At 44.7% G+C, this 22232-nt stretch overlaps 1 protein-coding gene across 1 annotated transcript in view; it reads right to left on the bottom strand.

The window, feature by feature from the left end:
• LOC136582093 (solute carrier family 22 member 20-like) overlaps positions 1-22232 on the bottom strand; it is a 49387-nt gene that overhangs the window by 12070 nt on the left and 15085 nt on the right. The window contains exons 5-9 of the mRNA XM_066582883.1: positions 15542-15665; positions 11563-11678; positions 1082-1296; positions 640-748; positions 339-542 (exon numbers count right to left, since the gene is read on the bottom strand). Of these exons, the coding sequence (XP_066438980.1) occupies positions 339-542; positions 640-748; positions 1082-1296; positions 11563-11678; positions 15542-15665 (768 nt within the window). The remainder of the gene's footprint in view (positions 1-338; positions 543-639; positions 749-1081; positions 1297-11562; positions 11679-15541; positions 15666-22232) is intronic.

Genomic DNA, 22232 nt, shown 5'->3' with positions numbered 1-22232 from the left:
GTCCCGCGTCGTCATCGTAGCTCCGCCCCGTCACGTGTGCCGATTCCAGCCAATCAGGAGGCTGGAATCGGCAATGGACCGCACAGAGCCCACGGTGCACCATGGGAGAAGACCCGCGGTGCATCGTGGGTGAAGATCCCGGTGGCCATCTTGGTGAAGGAAGAAGAAGGAAGAAGGAAGACGTCGCAGAACGGGGATTCGGGTAAGTAATGAATTTTTTTTTTTAACACATCCTTTGGGGTTGTCCTGCGCCGAACGGGGGGCCTATGGAAAAAAAAAAAAAAACGTTTCGGCGCGAGACAACCCCTTTAATAATGTGGCAGAGAACAGTCTCTCACCTGGCTTCCACTTCTTCTATAGTATCTGGTAATTGTCGGTTAGAGGTTTCATATAAAAATACTGCAGCAGTCCCAGATATAATAGCAGCGAAGCCGTATATAGCTGGAGGGAAAATAGGCGAGATCTCTGAGAGCGTCAACACCAAGGGTGCAACCGTCGAGCCCAATCGAGCTTTCATGCCAACGACGCCCATCCCACTCTGTCTGCAGGAGAGAAAAAAGGTGAAAATTAAAAGTAGCATCAATCCAGCTATATCACCCCATTACCAAGGCTTGCCATATTCCTAATAGCTGGCATTACCTAATAACAGTAGGAAACAGCTCACTAGAGTATATATAAGCACAGCAGAACGATGAGGCCAGAGCTCCTTTGCCTATTGCAGCCAACACTAACCGCGCTATGCTCATCTCTGAAAAAGACAAAACCATCAGATCAAAATAAAATAGCAGGAACCTGACAAAAGTTACAATAGTTTGCGCAGGATTAGAGAAATGTGGTTGTTTTCTTTCATAAGCAATGCCGCTACAGATTTAAATAGTATTGAAATCTAAATCTGCATAATTTTAAAAGGATTTTGAGGCCAATTTAGTTGTTGATGGTTTCCATGCAGCAACAACAGATATATTTCCTACATTGCTTATACCGTAGTAAAAATATACAAAGAATGAAAATAAAAAAAGGAAAGAGCTAGTCATATTTTTTACATACTAGAAATGTTAGATACTGGAATGCAGAATTTCACCTTGAGGTATAAAAGCATTACATAGCAATGCTACACCAGCCAGTATCAGAGAAGCAGACTGCGTCACTCTTCGCCCAATATAGCCCATTAGGATGGCAGCTGCCAGCTTGAATGGTAAATCAATGGCTCCAAAGACGAATTGCAACAGGAAAATATCAACACCAAAATTTTGCAAGTCCATACCAAGACCATAAAATGCAAAACTAGAAGAAAACCTGTAAGAGAAGCAAAGTAATAGAAAGTCTGAGATTAATAGCTTAAAATATATAGGCATACTTTTCAATTAAATATTTTCCTATTAGTGGGACTGCTGTAGCGGTAAGAGTACAGTGATGGGTATTAATTAAAGAAGTACTCCAGTTTTCATTCTTTAAGAAATCCATCCTCTATCCTTGATATCTGCTGAGAAGAATCCAGTTCTGTAGTTTCTGCCCTCTAGGCTGTGTATTCTGCACTTCTTTTCTAACTTCCAGGGGAGATATATTAAAGGGGCTGTCCATATGTAAAATATTTATTGCTTTTCATCAGGACAGGTCCTCAATAGTAGATTGGTAGCAGTCTGTCACACAGAAACCCCGCCAAACAGCTGTTCACTAGGCCAATTCACTCGTGCACTGGTATTGCAAGCAAAATTCCTAAGGGAACTTTGCCTGCAATACCAAGTCTGACCACTGCAGTAAGAATATAGCCACCTGCTTCTTTCAAAAATAGGCTCAGTGAATGAATATGTTAGCCTTGGCAATCAGCAATTTGGTGGGAGTTCTGGGTGACCAAGCCCTGCTAATCTACTCTTGATGACCATTTCTAAGGATCGGCCATTAATAGTTTACAATTGGATGACCCTTCAAGACCAGCATTTCGTATGGAGAGGTAAAGATTGTGTATACATTGACTGCAGATCTGAGAGCTGTGTGACTGCAGGGAAACTGAAGCTGTGAAGACAGCCCCTGTTCCCACAGCTAAGAAGACATCGTAAAGTCCCAGTTACTACAGAAGCTGAATGCCTAACAGCAGGAAGTGGATTGCAGAGGGGCTGCACTTCAGCCTTCATTTACCATGGCAAAACAAAAAAATAATTTACTGAAAGTATGTAAAAAGATTGATGAAACACACATTTGCTATTTAATGGACATAAGGGTAGTCTTTAACATAAAGCTGACCCATTAACTACAGGACACAGAGCATTGTCAAGAGTACTGGACATGTGACCTGAAGGCCGGAAGAAAAGTGCAAAGAACATAGCCTGGAATAGGTGAAATACAGCACTGGATTCTTCACAGCAAAGATTAGTGATATTGGGATGAATTTCTCAAAAATTAAAAGCACCCAGAGTGCTATTTTTTAATCAAATCATTTTTATTGAAATTATTATTTTGTAGAATTAACACTTATTCCTATATATTTATACATACATAAACATAATATACAATACATTAAAACATAACTATACATAATTGAATCATATCCTAGCACCATCCATTTACCCAACAACACCTATTAAACATATACAGGAGAAATCCCCATTAAAGACAAATTCTCATCTGTCTTCTCACCTCTTCCCCTCACCTCCTCTACATCCCACCAACATTCCTTCACTAACTAAGGCAATCAACACTCAATATTTAAACCAATTTTATATACTGGACCATAGTCCTCAAATTTCCTCAAACTTAGTCAAACAATCTCTTTTCTTATATATCCGCGTTTCCAAAAATATAATCTCATTTATCCTTATACCAAAATCTCCCACTGTCCGGGGGCAGGCTGTATTCAACGGGCAGTTTCTGTGCCTGATATAGAGTTCTTTGAATTCCCAGAAGAGTATACCCATCAAACCCATCAGCAATACCCAATATGCAAAATCTAAGGTCAAAGCCAATGTCGACAAGATATACTATTTTGATTATCTCCAACTCCGTCCTCCAAAATTTACATAATTTTACACAGTGCCAGATCATGTCCATCAAATTTGCACCATCCACACTATTCCTCGGACAGGAATATTAAACAACTTTAAGGGTGTATGATAAACTCTTTGTACTAGATATAATTGCGATATCCATTGACTTTCAGATAAGAATAGCATCGCAATCATATGCACCACTATGGCCCATTATTTTCACTAATTTGACCTAGAACTTTCTCCCATTTTCTTTGTCTTTATCGGGAGCTGCTCTATGTAATAAGAAAGTAATTGTGTATATGAATGTGGCACAGAGTGTTAAGAAAGCAGAAATGCAGTCCTCATTTCTCACTCAAATCCTGAAGGTTGCAAGTTCAATCCTCACATGCTTCAGATAGCCGGCTCAAGGTTGACTCAGCCTTCCATCCTTTTAAGGTCAGTAAAATGAGTACCCAGCTTGGTGGTGAGTAATAAATAAAAAATTACCTGAAAGCACTGCGGAATAAGTTGGCGCTATGCAAATAACTATATTTATTTGTTTTACACCCTTTATAACTATAACACCTAAGAAAATTTACCAACGGGTGTTGAACTGTAAGCACAGACACTGACCAGGTCTTAAAAGCAAACGTATGCTGTAATTGAAGGAACTAAAATAAGTAACTATGGGGAACATCATAAAGCTCTCTAAATTGTTTAAAATCATGAAAAAGCCCGCCAGAATGCATGTGGTCCAAAAATATTACCACTCTCTTTCGATTCCTCCAAAATAGTTAATGTCTGGTGCCCAGAATTGGTTATTGGGAAGAGTATAGAAGACAGAGCGTGGGTAGGGTTAGTCAGTCAAAGAGACTCGGAGTCGGAGTCTGAGAGTAGAGAGTAGAGGAGAAGAGGAGAATGTAGACAAATCCACCCCAGGCTGGTCTAGGCAAGGCTAAGCGCTGCGGAATAAGTTGGCGCTATACAAACAAAGATTATTATTATTATTATAAGGCTAGTCTGGGAGCCCAGTCCAGGAGGAAGTCTGGAGAAAAGGAGTCAGAGTCTGGGCAAGTCTAGTCCTGGAAATCAGCCAGAGAGGAGGTCCAATTGTGGAGTCAGCGGAGGGGAGAGCTGGAATTCAGAGGGGAGTCTTTTTCAAACCTGCCAGAAGGAATCTGAGCCAGGGTAGACCCCGCACAAGCTGGAAGGAAAGCAGGAACCGTAACTGTGAGTGTAACTTGTCCCTGCGGTCAGAGGTCATGAGTCCACAGGAGAGCCTGTACTATTCCTTCCATTTCTCTACAAATAACCTCCTAGCCCAGCTACCACGTAACTCAGTCTGGCGCTCGCATCCCTCAGGAAAAAGTTGAGGAATCACTGTATGTTATTTTATATGCAAGAAGAGTTCTTGAAGTTCTATGGCCTGCTAAACTGCCAAGTGTGAAAGTTGTATTTAGTCCACAAGAAGGAGTAAACAGTGTGCCTTCCGTTTTACTAAAGCTCTTGAGACTTGTCTCTTTATTTCATCTTCACAAAGACACCTTCATTCAAAGGCACTGGTATCACATTGGACATTATTCCAATTGCTAATAGTTATCACCAAAAACCCTGTTGCAATCCACCTGCCGCAAGAGCCACCATTTTAGGCCAGGTAGCAACTACCATGACAAGGTCAGAGTTAGCGACCCACTTGGGCTACTCCTGCTGACTTCTGCTCACTGCATTACCCCTGCATTGAATAAAGCAATTTAACCCATACCAAAAACTTCTCACCAAAGCCTATTCTATCAAGAACAGCCCGTAGATAATTCCACTTGATGCTATCAAAAGCTTTGGCAGCATCAAGTGAAAAAGGAGCCCAGCCCTCTTGAACCTGATGGTTCACCTAAAGAGTCAAATATAATTTACTTAAATTAATAGTGGTTGATTTATTCAGCATAAAGCTGAACTGATCTTCATGTATTAAATGAGTCATAACTAGAGATGAGCGAGCACATTTGTCCGAGTTTGATGCTCGATCGAGTATTACACTACTCGATATGCTCAGTACTCGAGTCGAGCAACACGCGGTGCTCGAGAAAATTTCATTTCCCCTCCCCGCATGTTTAGTGCTATTTTTTATCCAATAAACATGCAGAGAAGGCATTACCACTTTCTGCTGTGACGTGCCAACCCTGTGAACATCCTTAGCAGTGACTGGCTGGGCTGATCAGGTAACTGCTGAGTATTAAAACTATGGTCACCCGCAGCTCGCCTCAGACGCATGCTGCATGAGCTGAGGGGATAGAGCTGCTGATATAGGGAAAGCGATAGTGTAGGGATTAGGTTGCGGTTAGGCAGGGATCCTTGCTCAAAGAACCCAACAGTCCTTTCTAGGACTACTACTCCTCTCTTTGTGTGCATCAGCATTTTGGCTGGCTGGGACCAGTAGTGTGCACAAATTTGTTCTCAAGCATCCCGGCTGTATTCTGCCCACTGTTACCGGTTTTAAGCAGTGTACTACCAGTGGTGTACATTGGAAGTAACAAAACTACTATTATTTCTCTTATTTTTAGTTTTTTAGAGGCCCCAAGTGTACGCTATATACAAGTGTCTGGGGGCTGTGATTCTCCGCTAAGTAACAACAGTGTACACGGTAGAAAAAATTTTTGGCCCTGCTGACAGCATACTCTATATAGCAGTGCCTTGGGGCTGTGAATCAGCGCAATTTCACAACAGTATACACTGTTCTAGATTTTTCTGGCCCTGCTGATTGTGTACGCTATACACCAGTGTTTTAGGACTGTAAAGTTGCGATATTTCACCAAAGTACACACTGTTCTAAATTTCTTTGGCCCTGCTGAGAGCGTACTCTATATACCAGTGTCTTGAGGCTGTTAATTTGCGCTATTTCACAACAGTATACACTGTTTTAAATTTTTCTGGCCCTGCTGATAGCATACTCTATATACCAGTGTCTTGGGGTGTGAATTTGCGCTGTTTCACTAAAGTACACACTGTTCTAAATTTCTCTGAGCCTGCTGAGAGTGTACTCTATATACCAGTGTCTTGGGGTCGTGAATTTGTGCTAATTCACAACAGTATACACACTTGAAATTTTTTTGTGCCTGCTGAAAGCCAAAAGTTTAAATATACGCCTGTCTGGGTGGTGGAAATCTCTGCAAACTAACAATAGTATACACTGCTTATTGTGTCTATAGTGGCCTATAAGTGTAAGCAAAGTAACTTGCATTTTGCGTAGCATTTAGTCCAAGTGCTTAATTCAACATGATGAAGACTAGGGGTAAGGGTCAAGGTCGAGGATGTGGGCGTCCGAATAAGGGTGTGGGCAGAGGCTGAGGTCCTGGGCGGGGTGAAACAGTGCCTGCTGCTGAAGGATTAGTAGAGCGTCGCGTGTCTCCGCTCCCCAGCTTCATCTCACATTTTGCAGGTCCGCGTAGTAGACCATTATTAAAAGCACAGCAGTGCGATTAGGTGCTGACGTGGATAGCGGATAACGCGTCCAGTACTTTATCAAACACCCAGTCCTCCCCGCAGTCCACTCACGCCAGCAAGGGACTGCACTTCTGAATCCTCAGACTGCTCCTCCGTCCTCCCAGCCTGGTCACTCCAGGAAAAGGAGACATTCAGAACAGGCAAACTCCCAAGAACTCTTCTCGGGTCCCTGCCCTGAGTCAGAAAAAAACGGTTCATCAGCCACGTGAGGAGTTTGTCGTGACCGATGCCCAAAATTTGGACCTTTCACAGACTCAGGGTGATGAGGGTGGGGACTTCCAAGTAGTGTCTCAAGAGCTATTTATAGATGATGATGATGATGAGACACAGTTGTCAGTCAGTGAGGTTGTTGTTAGGGCAGTAAGTCTGATGGAGGAGCAGACTGCGGAGTCAGGTGACTGACCCGACCTGGCTTGCTAAGCCTACTGAAGACAGGGCTTCATAGGGGTCGGCAAGTGCTGCAGCAGAACAGGTTGGAAGAGGCAGTGGGGTGGCCAGGGGGGAGAAGCAGGGCCACAGGGGTGTTTGAAGGTCTGGAGGTTTTTCAATGAGAGCGTGGATGACTGACGAACAGTGGTGTGCAACCTGTGCCCCACCAAGAGCAGAAGGGGAGCCACCACTACCAGCCTGACCACTACCAGCATGCACAGGCATATGATGGCTAAGCACCCGACTACGTGGAACGAAGGCCATTCACGGCCTGCGGGTCACACCACTGCCTCTTCCCCTGTGTCACATCCTGTGACTGACATCCAGGACGCAGGCACGAGCTTCTCCTGGCCTGCACCCACACCCTCACCTCCACGGTCCTCCACTGCCTCCACCAATGTGTCCCAGTGCAGCATTCAGCTGTCGATAACCCAAGCATTGAAACACAAGCGGAAATACACAGCCACCCACCCGCATGCACAATCCTTAAACGTGCATATTTCAAAACTACTCAATATGGAGATGCTGCCATATAGGCTAGTAGAAACGGAGGCTTTCTGGTGGTGGTCCCTCGGTACTCGATCCCCAGCCGCCACTATTTTTCCCGCTGCATCATCCCCGCCCTACACCAGCACGTCTCACGGAACATAAACCGTGCCCTCACGAATGCGGTTACTGGGAAGGTCCACTTAACCACCGACACGTGGACAAGTGCTGGCGGGCAGGGACACTACATCTCCCTGACGGTACATTGGGTTAACCTGGTGGAGGCTGAGACCGAGTCTGACCCTGGCTCCGCTCACGTGCTACCCACACCGAGGATTGCGGGTCCTACCTCGGTGAAGGTTTCTCCGACTTATTATGCCACCTCCTCCAAACACCCCCTCCTCCTCCACCCCCTCCACCTCTCAATTACCACGTGTGAGCACGTCGCCTGCAGTTGATAGCTCGAGGCGCTGCAGCACTGCGATGGGGAAGCGTCAGCAGGCCGTGCTGAAACTCCTCAGCTTGGGAGACAAGAGGCACACCGCCCAAGAGCTGTTTCAGGGTTTGATGGAGCAGACAGATCTGTGGATTTCGCCACTGAACCTCCAACCAGGCATAGTTGTGTGTGACAATGGGCGTAACCTGGTGGCGGCTCTGCAGCTTGGCAGACTAACACCTGGGGGTCTAGGGGTCAGCGCTAATAACCATGTATTATCTCTTGTTTTACCACAGTTATCCGAGATAATGGATTTGAGCATTCACAGGAAGCGTAACTGATTTTCACAGATTAACTGTATACCTGTGGTGGCATCTTTTGCGACACCTCCTGCTTCAACCCAATTTGGTTTTAGAATGCGTTGCTGAGTTTCGCAGATGGTTTGAAGTACTAGCATCCTAATCCGCTTTATGGCCACGTTTGTGGCTCCTGACAATTTTGTGACAGAGGTGGCATGGGCATTGGAATTCTGATCAGCACTGTATAGCAAGACAGAACTCATTGTACACTGTGTATTTTGGGATTTAAGCGGACATAAAATACCCTGAGTGGTAAACAGCCAGTTGGGTTTATGTCTGAGAAACGTACGCTTTCCTGAGGGTCTGCGATAGACGGTATTTACAATCTGCTCCAGATCTGCTGCGCAGCGCGGGGTCCTGCTTTGGCCACTCTAATTTCTTCATGGCTCCCACTGTCCTTCTAGCGATCAAAGGAAGCGTTACTGATTTAATGAGATTTTCACAGGTTTACTGTATACCTGTCATGGCTACTTTTGCGACACCTCCTGCTTCAACCCAATCTTTAGAATCTTTTAGAATGCGTTGCAGAATAGTGGAGATGTGGAGAGTCCCCTTTATGTTTGTGGCTCCTGACAATTTCGTGACTGAGGTGGCATGGGATCGGAATTATGATCGTACATTAATTAATCATCAATTCTCATCAGCATTGTGGGCTATCGCCCACAATTTCAAAGAGGGTCGCTGCCAGGCCCTGCCAACCCTCTGCAGCGTGTGTCTCCTGTTCCTCCTCATCCAAAACGCACTTATAAATAGACATGAGGGTAGTGTGGCTATCAAGCAACCGTGTGGCATGAGGACAGCTGAACGCTGCGCTGTGAAAAATTTGAATATGCTGTGGACGCTGGCTCATGCGGATGATTGGACAGCAATGCCAGCATGTAACCCAGGAGAAGAGGCAGTGGTGTCACCTGCAGGCGGTGATTGGCCTTCGTTGCACCTAGTGTGGTACTTAGCTAAGATGTGCCAGCGTGTGTGCCTTGCTGATTATGGTCTGGCCCAAGTAAATTTTTAGGGGGGTGACCACCAGGCTCTTGTCCCCAATTTGGCTTAATAGTGCGACCTGGGAGCCTCGGATGCATCCATGCATGCTGCCCCTGCCGTTTCCTATCTGTTTCTGTGGTGTTTCCATGACTTTCTGATGTTTTCAGGTGATTGAAACAACCTCGCCTATGCGGTGTACGGGTCACCTAGATAAATGCTCGAGTCTCCCATTGACTTCAATGGGGTTCGTTACTCGAAACGAGCTCTCGAGCATTACGAAAAGTTCGACCTGATCAACGAGCACCTGAGCATTTTGGTGCTCGCTCATCTCTAGTCATAACTGAAAGTAATGTTTTCACAAGTACCTTGGCTAAAACTTTTACATTGGTAGTGAATAAATATTGACCATAAGAAGCCGGAAGAGAAAAATCTTTTCCCGGTTTAAGAATTTAAACAATTATAGCATCTCTTATATATGATGTAAGTATACCTGTATGCAATAATTCATTAAACACCATTAATAAATGTGGCAGAAGGATATCTTGATAACGTTTTGGTGCATTGCGCATTGCCAAGGATTGGCGTATTGCCAACCTGGTTCCAATTTACAAAAAGGGTACCAAAAGTGAGCCTGGTAACTACAGGCCAGTAAGTCTCACTTCAGTAACGGAAAAAATATCCGAGGGGTTTCTGAGAGACGCCATCGAAGAATACCTCAAGGAGAACAACGGAATAAGTCCTCACCAGCACGGGTTCATGAAGGGTCGATCATGTCAAACCAATCTGATCAGCTTCAACGATGAAGTAAGCTCTAGGCTGGACCTGGGAGACTTTATTGATCTTTTATATCTGGACTTCTCTAAAGCATTTGACACCGTGCCGCATAATAGGCTGATATATAAAATGTGACAGCTCGGATTGGGTGAAAACGTGCGTATATGGGTAAAGAACTGGCTCAGAGATAGAAAGCAGAGAGTGGTAATAAATGGTTAATACTCTGATTGGGCCACTGTCGCTAGCGGGGTGCCACAGGGTTCAGTATTAGGCCCCATTCTGTTCAATATATTTATCAACGACCTGATAGAGGGGCTACACAGTAAAATATTTGCAGATGACAAAAAATTATACAATATAATTAATGCAACGGAGGACAATATACGGCTACAAACGGACCTAGATAAGCTTGGGGCTTGGGCAGAAAAATGGCAAATGAAGTTCAATGTTGATAAATGTAAGGTTATGCACATGGGCAGGAGAAACGGATGTCACCAATATACGCTATATGAGGTACTGCTAGGGAAAAGTGATATGGAAAAAGACCTGGGGGGACTAGTGGATTGTCGACTAAACTGGAGTAACCAATGCCAGTCAGCTGCTGCAAAAGCTAATAAAGTCTTGGTGTGCATTAAAAGAGGTATAGGGGCGAGGGAAGAGAACATTATCCCCCCCACTCACTATATAATGCACTTGTCAGGCCTCACATGGACAACTACTTGACAGAGGCATTTTGGATGCATACTTTGCAAACCTATGAACTGCTAATTGGACTTTTTATTGTGATATTAGGGTGGCTTCATACGGGCGAAAGTCAGTAAAATAGCTGATTATGAAACCAATGATTTACAATGGTTTCCTTCCCATTAGCGATGTTTTCACTCATGCAATGTTGCGAGAGCAAAACATAGCGGCATGCTCTATCTTTCTGCAGTGTGCGTTTTTTTATCTCTCGTGTTTCCCTATGGAGCCTCCTTTTTATCGCAACGCAACAAACTTCGCGTGATAAAAACTCCTGAGAAAATCGCGAGCGGCAGGAATAATTTAGCGAGAAAAAGATGCAATTTGTCACGATTTTCTCATAGCATAAACGGGATTTGCCTATGTGAAACTAGCCTAAGTTATATATTTTTACTTTATTTCCTTGTAATTTTATTTTGCCTCTGGTGTCATATGTTTTTGTTCCAAACACCCCATCAGCTATTCACTGTGATATATGTGTTACTCATATTTGCCTTAATGTCTATGATTAAGGGCAACATGCTTGCCTGAAACATGTAAGACGGCACATGTCCTTTGTTCCTTTATGTCTGCCTGGATTGTTTAATAAAGACTGAAAGCTTTTAACCCAACGCCGGACTTTCTCCATTTAACCTATAACTCCAGACAAGGCGTATTGAATACCGTACCTTGCTCTGATCATAAAGAATATTCAAGTACAATAGTGGATTAGTTGAGAGCTGCACCATCACACTCACACATTCAACGGAGGTTCACATTATATTTTGTACTGTTTTACCAAAATGACATTTCCACATCGTCCCATGAACAACATTTGGCATCTGTGTTTTTGTATACAAATTGGGAAACATCCCGAAATCCCCCGTGTGGTCTGAGCTCAACAAACATTACTCACCAGACTAACATAAGGCAAATAGTGACTCTGCGCATCCCTGCAGTGCGGAACAGGTCCAGTGGGGAGTGAGTGCGCTTCAGACTATTCATCTCAAACTGCATGTGAGAGATGAGAACCTGCGAGAAAGTTATTAGTATCAGCAAGATGTTATTCTTCCTTAGCATGTGAGGTCTGTATATCACTAAAGCCTTCTGTCCACAGATGATGATTCACTGCGTTACCCACAGTGATAATCCGCACGCGAGTAACGCAATGATCTTCCGCTCGCGTATAAAAATCGCGGCATGCCATAATTAGACAGCCGGCCTTAAAGCATTTTGCTATCACTGAAACACATTGGGTTAGATACTGTATATACTCGAGTATAAGCCTAGTTTTTCAGAACATTTTTTTTGCTGAAAAAGCCCTCCTCGGCTTATACGCGAGTCAGGGAAGGCTTTAAAAAAAACCTCCATACTCACCTCCCAGCCGGCGTCTGAGTCTCCGGCTGCGGTGCTGCAGGCTGCTTGAATTCTCTCCGCTGCCATCCCCAGCCGTACTCTTTGCTTGGCTCTGTCATCCCCCGCCCTCAGTGCTGTGTAAGTAAGAGCTGTGATTGTATCGAGTGCCGGCCAATCACAGCCGGTGCTCGATCGTATACAGCCAATTCAGCTGCTTTAGAATTCTCCCTGCTCGGCTTTCAAATCCCTTGCCGTCAGTGCTGTGTAAGTGAGCGCTGTGATTGGATCGAGCGCCAGCTGTGATTGGCTGGTGCTCAATCCAATCACAGCGCTTACTTACACAGCACTGACAGAGCCAAGCAGAGAGGACGGCGGGGGATGACAGCAGGGAGAATTCAAGCAGCTTGTCGCACAGACACAGACGCCGGCTGGGAGGTGAGTATGGAGGGTTTTTTTACACCTAGTATATACTCGAGTATAGCTTGGCTTATACTCGAGTCAATAAGTTTTCCCAGTTTTTTGTGGGGAAACTTATTGTCTCGGCTTATACTCGGATCAGCTAATACTCGAGTATATACAGTAATTACTAAAGGGGTTTTCTGGAACTAAACTATTGATGAACTACTGTATACTCAGGATATATGGGCTTTTATAGCCCCATCCTTTTACCTGATGACGCTTAGTTAGGCAAAACATGTCAGGGCAACTAGTGGTTACATTTTAGCTCAGGACTTTACTGCTACTCTGTATATACATTTGGGAGATTGTGGCCGGCGTTCAATTCCTCCATATTGCAGCATGATGGGAGTCAGTTTGGTGACCAGCCAATTTCTATATCTTTATGGTATGATCTATGATCCATGAAAACTCTTTTCCATAGGACCTGCAACAGTTTTATAATTTTAATATCTTCCTAAGCGTTTTATTTTATTTATATAATAAACGTTATGTTTCACTTTGCTGAGGGGATTGAAACAACACCATGTCACGTATCCTGTTGATCAATCTGTCGCATTCTGCTACGTGGGACAGACCAGTGCATTGTTCACTAGCACTTGCAGTGCTACTACTAGATCTCACCTACTTTTTACGAACAGACATAGAAATGGGGATAAGCACAGAAGTCATTGTTTGGCTAATGCCTCGTTTACAACTCTGTTCCCAATTCTGATAAATTCCACAGCATGCAGCACTATTTTTTCCAGTAAAATGCTGGGCATCATGACAGATACCCAACGAACCCCATGACACGGGTATGCTAGAGTCACATCTGCTGTGACCCATCCCAACCTATTATTATATACCCCCAATGATACACTGAGACCATATTAATTTTTGGATATTTTGGCCACAGCAGCCATTTTATTTAAACAAATTAACAATACATATTAACCACTTTATATAAGGATAGGAGGTGCTTGTGGCCACAAAGGTCTGGTGCCTAAACCCATAAAAAACGAATCTTACCTCCAATCATATACCCAGCTCAGAGAGACCACTAGCCCGCCAATTCCAGCCGGAATTCCTTCCCTGCCCTTACCCAAAACACCAGACCCAACCACAATCAAATAGCGGGCGGGTAGTCTTAAAGGTGAGGCTGTACCCACCAAACTCCCTCCACCCATATAAAAAGCCCGCCACCAAGGATCTCCCTCCCCCCACAGCAAGCACGACTCACTGCCCAAGTCTGCACAACACCCCACAAAAGAACCTCCCTCTCTATGCCTTCTTGTAAAGGAAATGTACCTATATCCATCCGCACATCATTTAAATGGACCCCATCCATTAACCAATAACCAGCAATGCACATCTGAGCAAAAAACATATACAGTATTTACTTTTAAATGATTATCTTTAAGCCGGCTGCACGCGGACAGATTTGCATTCGCCTCCGGATTCCGCAGCAAATACCACCCATAGCATGCAATAAAAAAGCGTTTTTTCCTCTACACAAGTGGAAATCAATTGCGATTTTCATGCTCTACTTTCCTGCAGATTCCACACCGACAACTTCCTTTGAAGTCAATGGAAGCCGTGAGACCTGCGTCAGACCTTCTCTATCACATTGCTCAAAGGTCATGGGTACCTGCTACACTGCAGAAATTAAAAAAACAAAAAACTGTTCTGCACATGACCAACAGCTTGCTGTGCAGACCATCTGCAGTACAGGAAAAAGAAGAAAATGTCAGGTACACACGGATGTCGGCTGGGCACAGGGTCGGATTCCGCTGCAGGCTCCCGCATGCGGAATCGGACCCAGTCGTGTGCAAGTGGTCTTGTATGTAAATGCTCAGCATCTGTAAGCAAAAAAGTCGTTAATGCGTTTGTTCTTTTTTTCAAACGATAATCGTTGTGTGTAGATGGGCCTTAAGGGATGTTAACAGACATGTACATCACAGTGTGCCACATCATTGTTTTATATGTGCAGGAGGTTTATGTAGAATATCCTGCTTGCTTCTCAGTAAAGCCCAATGTCCACGGGCAGATTTTATTTATTAAATCCGCGCGAGAGATCCGCAGCTCTAGCCACCCATAAAGAAGCAATGGGCATCTACACATCATTTAAAGGGGTTGTCCTGCGAAACAAAGTTGGGGTATACACTTCTGTATGGCCATATTAATGCACTTTGTAATGTACATTGTGTATTAATTATGAGCCATACAGAAGTTATTCACTTACCTGTTCCGTTGCTAGCGTCCCCGTCTCCATGGTGCCGTCTAATTTTCAGCGTCTAATCGCCCGATTAGACGCGCTTGCGCAGTCCGGTCTTCTCCGTGTTGAATGGGGCTGCTCGTGCTGGAGAGCCGCTCCTCGTAGCTCCGCCCCGTCACGTGTGCCGATTCCAGCCAATCAGGAGGTTGGAATGGGCAATGGACCGCACAGAAGACCTGCGGTCCACCGGGGGTGAAGATCCCGGCGGCCATCTTCGCAAGGTAAGTAAGAAGTCACCGGAGCGCGGGGATTCGGGTAAGTACTATCCGTTTTTTTTTTCAACACCTGCATCGGGTTTGTCTCGCGCCGAACATGGGGGGCTATTGAAAAAAAAAAAAAGCCGTTTCGGCGCGGGACAACCCCTTTAAGTCCTGCGGATTTGATTTAAATGATTTGTGGAGGCTACACGTGGATAATAAATCGCAGCATGCTCTATTTTACCGTGGATCTGGCTCTATTCATCTCTATGAGAGCATAGCATCCGCAGTTCATCCGCAAATACATGAAGGATTTGAAGGTTAGAAGCAATTAGGGAGGTGGGGTTGCAGATTTTTTCCGCATGGAAAAAATCCACAATCCGCAATCTCCCGCAAGGAAGAAAACATTTTTTAAGATGACCCACAGTGTATCCACTGCGGAAATCCGCATGAAATATCTGCGCATTAGTGTTACATAAGTGTATCTCCATTGAAAACATACAAAACAAATATAAAATATAGTTTCCTTCACAGCCCCATAAGGGATTCCTCCATTCTAGAAGATTAGATAACACTGTTTACATCACTCTGTGTTAAAAATCAGAAGTATTAAAGTACTAAAATATTACCTTCTCTGAAAGTTTCTTCCCCTCTTGTCTCTTTCCATTAATCCTGGCTACTCTCTGCAGATCTCTAAGTGCTTGATGAGTACGGCCATTTATGATGAGCCAGCGGGCAGATTCTGGAACGTACCTGGAGCATATAGATTACACAGTAATACATTTACAATATATACAAGAAGATCAATGATGCTACGTAATGTGTGCAAGAGGCTATGATCAGGAGACATTGTAGCTGAGACATCGTGTTGCATTGTACGGTCACAATACAGAAAAATCTGCCAATGTACATGATGGCAGATGGTGAAAATACTGTTCTAGTAAGATCATTCAACTCTTCCATGTGATGTTATCTCTATTACAATAAAGTACTATTGTAAGGCTCTGTCCTATCGGTGTCTTGGTTTCCTTTATAAACAGAAAACACAATAGTGTCAGATCTGTTGTATGGTAGAGACTGGCAGCACCCGAAAGACTCTACCGACTTATTACAGAGTCCACTGTGGTACAGATGACCAAGGGACCGAGCAATCTAACTGAACAAAAACTACATTGCTAGTGAACCATCTGTCATTGAATCCAAAACCGCGTGATCCTGATTATTCATCATAAGAGAGTTCCAGTGTTTCTTTACACTGAATGAAATTTTACAATTGGACCAAAAGATATGGTTCTTTCATGGAAAGGTACCAATGCGCTCCTGGTTTTCTGGTAAGGCCTATGATCGAGCCTTCACCCTGTGCTTTCCAGTGGAGGCCATGAGCAGAAGAGAAAAGTCATAGAGCCCCATTGTCATCCTCGTGGTAAGTCTGTACAAGTTTCTGCCTGAACTTCCCCTTGCCCAAGGCACCTCTTCAAATGCAGAGTTTTGGACAGCACAGCTCTTTAACACAGGATGTGTGGATGTACACTCTTGAGTGGGTTGACCATTACCTTACCAGACAAAATCTCAAAAAGAATAGTAGAACAGCTCACCAAATATTGTATGTCTTATGCTTGAAGTGATTTTATTAGTATCCAACAATGACATTACAAATAACAGCAATGTTTTGGGTATACAAAACCCTTCATCAGGCTTATATGAATATCAGAAGCCAACTGGGACCCTTACTCCATTTCAGAGAAAAATATGTAAGAGTATCGGTCAGGATTCAAACCTGCGACCTCCTGCACCCTAAGCGGCAGACCTTCATACTGAGTTGTTCAGCATGCTGTATAGCTCCCCTGATTTCTAGTCTTGTGTTCCTTGTCTCCTCTTTCATATCCCGGCTTCATGTTTTCCCTGTTTAGTCCACTCCATGTCTTGTACCTTCCCTAATTAGTCTGCTATATAAACCTGGCTCTGTTCCCTCCATCCTTGCATATTTATTGCGCCTTGTGCCTCTAACCAAGATATCATCCTGCATATCTGCTCCTCTACAACTGATTGTCCATCTCATGTACCATACCCTGGCTATTCCTCTTGACTATGTTCCTACTTAGGCCTCATGTCCACGGGGTTAAAATCCGCAGCGTTTTTCCCGCACGTGGATCCGCGCCCCATAGGGATGCATTGGACACCCGCAGGTAGTTAAATACCTGCGGATGTCACTTTTTCCCTTCAGGTGCGGATCCGCGTGCGGGAAAAAAACCGCGACATGCTCCATTTTAGTGCGGGGCTCCCGCAGGCTTCTATTGAAGCCTATGGAAGCCGTTCGGATCCACGGAACACCCGTACTATAATTAAAACTCACCTGTCCTGGACACTGCAGGTCTCCCTTCCTTCCCGGCCGGATCTTCTTTCTTAGGCCCGGCGGATGTGCCCGGCGCATGCACGCGGCATGCTACTGGTGTGCCGCGCACATCCACCTGACCGAAGAAAGAAGATCCGGCCGGGAAGGAAGGAAGAACCGCAGCATCCGGAGAGGTGAATTTATTCTTATTTTTTGGCCTCATGTCCGTGGGGTAGGAGGGTCCCGATACGGATTCTCCATGAAGAATCCGCGGCGGGCCTGATTTTCCCCGTGGACATGAGGCCTTAAACCATCTGTGCTGCACCTGTTAGGCTGTGCTTCTGAGATCTGTAGTTCTATGATATTCCATGAGCACACCTTCACAGCTGTGGGGTAATTAAGCTGGCAGGGTGTGATATCGTCCAGCCAACCCAACTCCCTGGTCTGCTGCACATAAATACTAGCTTCTCTTGTGAGAGAATGCTGGTCATTTTATCTTGTCTATGCACTCGGTGTTAATCCCACTCTGAGCTTGGTGTTATGCATTTCTGGTGTGTAGTGTCTCAGAGGATGGTCTGGACACCTGTAGTCCCAGTCTGCATCACATGCAGACCCCTCTTCCCTTTCCTTTGACATGTGCAGCCTCCAGACATCTGATGTCTTCTGTGTGTGTCAGGTGGGCGATGCCTGACACTGTTCCCTGTATGTCACTGCGGTGTTTGACTCTTTCCACTTGGTATGAGGACACTTGTGCTAGCAATGGTTTATCTGTATGCATGTGAGCTCTGAATGGGGTTTATGTGTTGGGTTTCTCTGTCACCCTGGGGTCTTGCTTTTATGCATGATGTGTGGTCCGTGTCTGTGCAGGTGCCAGTCAAGGTGTATCAACAGTCCCGTTTTGTGTTGCACGCAATGCCTAGTGTGTTGGTATGAACAGCAACATGTTCAGTGTCTGTGGAAGTTTCCAGAGATCAGGTGTGACCAGTCCCGTTCTGTGAGTAGGTGTGAGCTGCGTCCTGTCCTGCTATGGATCATCTGCCATCCAGGAGAGGTAGGTCCCTAGGTTCCAGCGCAGGGCTGTCCTTATTGAGATGATCGCCTTGCTTGCAGGCAGGTTTTCACGTGGTGGTTATCTCGCTAGAAGAGGGATATGCTATATCTGCTCATGAGTTAAGTATGCAGTCTTACTTTTGGTGTTGTGTGTGCTTCTGGCATTCGTAGGAACACCGTCCTGCGCCGTGCTCAGACTTGGTGCCCTGGTTGTGCGCGGACATAACAGCATCGTCATCTTGTGTACCAGACCTCAACTATCTCCAGATGACTCTCCTGCCTGAACCCTCTGTACTGCACTGCCATCTTGTGTACCAGACCTTGGCGACTCCTTGACCACGTTTCCTTCCAGTAGTGGCTACAACAGGTGACTTCAGTTCTGCACTAGATCGTGACAGTATCAGTGACTGGTTCACACAAGGATCATACAGTGGGATACTAGTAAATTCAATTCAAGCATAAGGTATACAACTTTGTGTGCTATTCTACTATTCCCTTTTGATTAGGGTAAACGTGGTATTATGTCACCCATTCAAATAAATGGCCAACTAAGCAATATACAACAATTTGGTATACCAGATTGAGAGCTAATTTTTTTTGACCAGTGGTTGTCCTTCCCATGGGCGATAGTTATGGATCCTACGGAGACTATTTTTGTCTGTGCCAAAATACATGTTTCTTATTTTGCCACTTCTAATTTAAGTGCTGTATAACCATATCCTGATTTCTTCCCAAGTCTTATAAATACACATATGCCTGGTAGTACTTAGTATTGGTGCATTATTTATTCACTGGTGAATAATGCATCACAGTTATGTAACCCCTTCGCAACTGCCAACTGTACATTTACGTCACTACAGCCTGGGCTCTGAGCAGCAGCAATGTAGATTGATGTTCTGCTGTCAGTGGGTGCTCGCAGCCCCCACAGTAGATAAAATGCCTTAAACAGGCTATTACTAATAGCCTGTTCGGTGCCGTTATCAGGACCTGATTAATTCAGGTCCCAATGACATCGTCAGTGCCAGACAATCACAGCGCTGACCGGTTAAAGGGGTTGTCTCGCGGCAGCAAGTGGGGTTGTACACTTCTGTATGGCCATATTAATGCACTTTGTAATGTACATCGTGCATTAAATATGAGCCATACATAAGTTATTCACTTACCTGCTCCGTTGCTAGCGTCCCCGTCGCCATGGATCCGTCTAATTCTGATGTCTTCTTGCTTTTTTAGACGCGCTTGCACTGTGTGGTCTTCTTCCTAGTGAATGCAGCCGCTCGTGCCGGAGAGCTGGTCATCGTAGCTCCGCCCCGTCACGTGTGCCGATTCCAGCCAATCAGGAGGCTGGAATCGGCAATGGACCGCACAGAGCCCACGGTGCACCATGGGAGAACACCTGCGGTGCATCGTGGGTGAAGATCCCGGCGGCCATCTTGGTGAAGGAAGAAGTAAGAAGAAGGAAGACGTCGCAGAGCGGGGATTCGGGTAAGTAATAAAAAATTATTTTTTTTTACACATACTTTTGGGGTTGTCCTGCACCGAACGGGGGGCCTATGGGGAAAAAAAACCCGTTTCGGCGCGAGACAACCCCTTTAAGTTTGATTTGTTAACACACTTTCCTGGCATGTCAGCGCTCTAAAAGGTGTCTCTACCTGTAAGTGTGAAATGGAGGAGAGATAAGGAGAGCATAGTATGTATAAAACCACACATTAACCCCTTCCAAACATTAACCCCAAATTAACTTCTATTACAATTAACTATATCATTTAGTTAGTATAGACGAGTATATAGCATAGGGTAAATTTTATTAATTTATCCAGGAAAAAAAAATTATTTATTTATAAGGGTACATTCACACATAGTGATTTTTGGTGCAAATCAGCATCAAAATCCATAGCATATTTTGCGCTGCAGATTTTGGTGCAAATCTGTACCAAAATCTACATCAAAATCCATGCAATTTGAGCGCATTTTGGTATGTAAATTTTGCTATGTGTTAACGTACCTTTACATTAAGTTATCACTTCATTTAATCAATATCACTTATATGAATTAAAAATTCTAAATTCATCTAAAAATGAAAATTACAATATACCTCAGAATTTTAAAAATGATTGTTAAATTACTACTAGAGATGAGTGAGCACGCTCGGTAACGTCAGTCACTTGAGCGAGCATCGCTCTTCTCGAGTAACTGCCTTCTCATCCGATCGTGAGTGGGGGGTAAAGAGAGAGAGCTCTCTCTCACTCTCCCCCCCCACCCCCGCTCCCCTCCACTCTCCCCTGCTGCCCCCCCTCCTCCCCGAGCACGCTCGGATGAGAAGGTAGTTACTCGAGAAGAGCGATGCTCGCTCGAGTAACTGACCTTGCCGAACGTGCTCGTTCATATCTAATTACTAAGTCTCCTAAATTGCTTAGAAATGTGCAAAATTTTTCAAATGTGCTTCCAAAATAGAGCAAGTAGAAATATATAACTGATAAATAAATTAGTATAATATGTATTGTGACAACCTGGGGGTTGTTAGCTCATCAGATCACCATCTTTTCTCCACCAGATGGATGGTTGCACACCAGTAAACCACATTGAGGCCAAACGTTTAGTACAAACGTAGTGAATCCATCCTTTGTGGCAACAGAACTCATAGCACAATCCTCACACTGTTGTTATTCATCACAGTGTACATGAGCATGTGCAGGTCACTGGCTGACTGGCCACTAAATAACAGAATTTTCCCTCTACCATACAGGCCTAGTGCCTCAATATAACATCACAATCTACATATCTCATACCCATGCAGGGTGTCTGTCTAGGGGGTGTACTTCCCTGTCAGGCTCATGGTATTCAGCCGGAAGAATCTTAGTATCAGGGACCACCCCCAGGGATCCTGTCTGGGAGACAGAACTCACCAAGACAGGGTATTTTTTCCTGTCTTGCCAAATCCACACAGTTGTTCCCTGATTACTTAGCAGACTATGGTCTCATACACATGGCAGGTCCGGATTCCATCTATGGAATCCAGCCCTGATTGCGGCGGTGATCCTGTGTTCCTGTGTGTGCAGGAGTCTTTTTTTTGCTGGCGTCTGCGCTGGATCTGTCTTCTTCTGGCTGCTCTGTACTGCAGATGGTCCGCACGACTTGCCATTGAACATGGGCAGTAGAGATTTTTCTTTAAACTCCTGTTTTTCCCATTGAATCTGCAGCATGCCCGGAATGACAATTGCGGACAGGCAGCGGGTGGGAACCGCAGGAAAATAGAGCTGTGATTTTTCATCATTTCAGCTGGATGCTGCTATTTATATTATATTTTTCCGCTAGGTAGTGTTGTCTCTTGCTAAGCTAACTTGGATCACGTTGTGGATCCTCTCACTTAGAGATAATCTGGACCCGCTGTCCTAGATGTGGAAGCTTTACTATTTGTTACTAGTCCTTTATAGTCTAGATCTGGTTAACTTATTTATGTGCTATCTATGGTATCCGTTTGTTTTTTTTGGATATGAAGCCCCTGGATGCTGTGGCATCCAGGGCTTTCACCTTGTGCTCAATGGGGCCAGTGGCAGCAGCGCCAAACCCATTGAGAATATAGAGTGAAGAGAGCGATCCTCTGGCACAGCTGTGACAACTGTGGCACAACAGCACAATGTTCTCCCATTGAATTCAATTGAGCCGGCGCTACAGCCGGCTCCATTGACAGCAATAGGCTGCCGGCAAGCCCTGCAGTGATTTTTGGGGAAGGGCTTTAAATATAAGCCCTTCCCTGAAAAATCATCCCTAAAATGTGTATAAAAAAAATATATATATATATATATTATATACCTAACTCTCCACAGCTGCCGGGGCTCGGTGCGTCTAGCTGGGTCTTCTCCCTGCACTGTTCTGACATGCTTTCAGCAGGCGGGGATTTAAAATCCCCGCCTGCTGAAAGGGCTGCCTCTGATTGGCTG

The sequence above is a fragment of the Eleutherodactylus coqui genome, chromosome 11, assembly GCF_035609145.1.
Source record: "Eleutherodactylus coqui strain aEleCoq1 chromosome 11, aEleCoq1.hap1, whole genome shotgun sequence".
Taxonomy (NCBI): domain Eukaryota; kingdom Metazoa; phylum Chordata; class Amphibia; order Anura; family Eleutherodactylidae; genus Eleutherodactylus; species Eleutherodactylus coqui.
The sequence above is the reverse complement of the archived record's forward strand: the minus strand, read 5'-3'. Positions and strand labels throughout refer to the sequence as shown.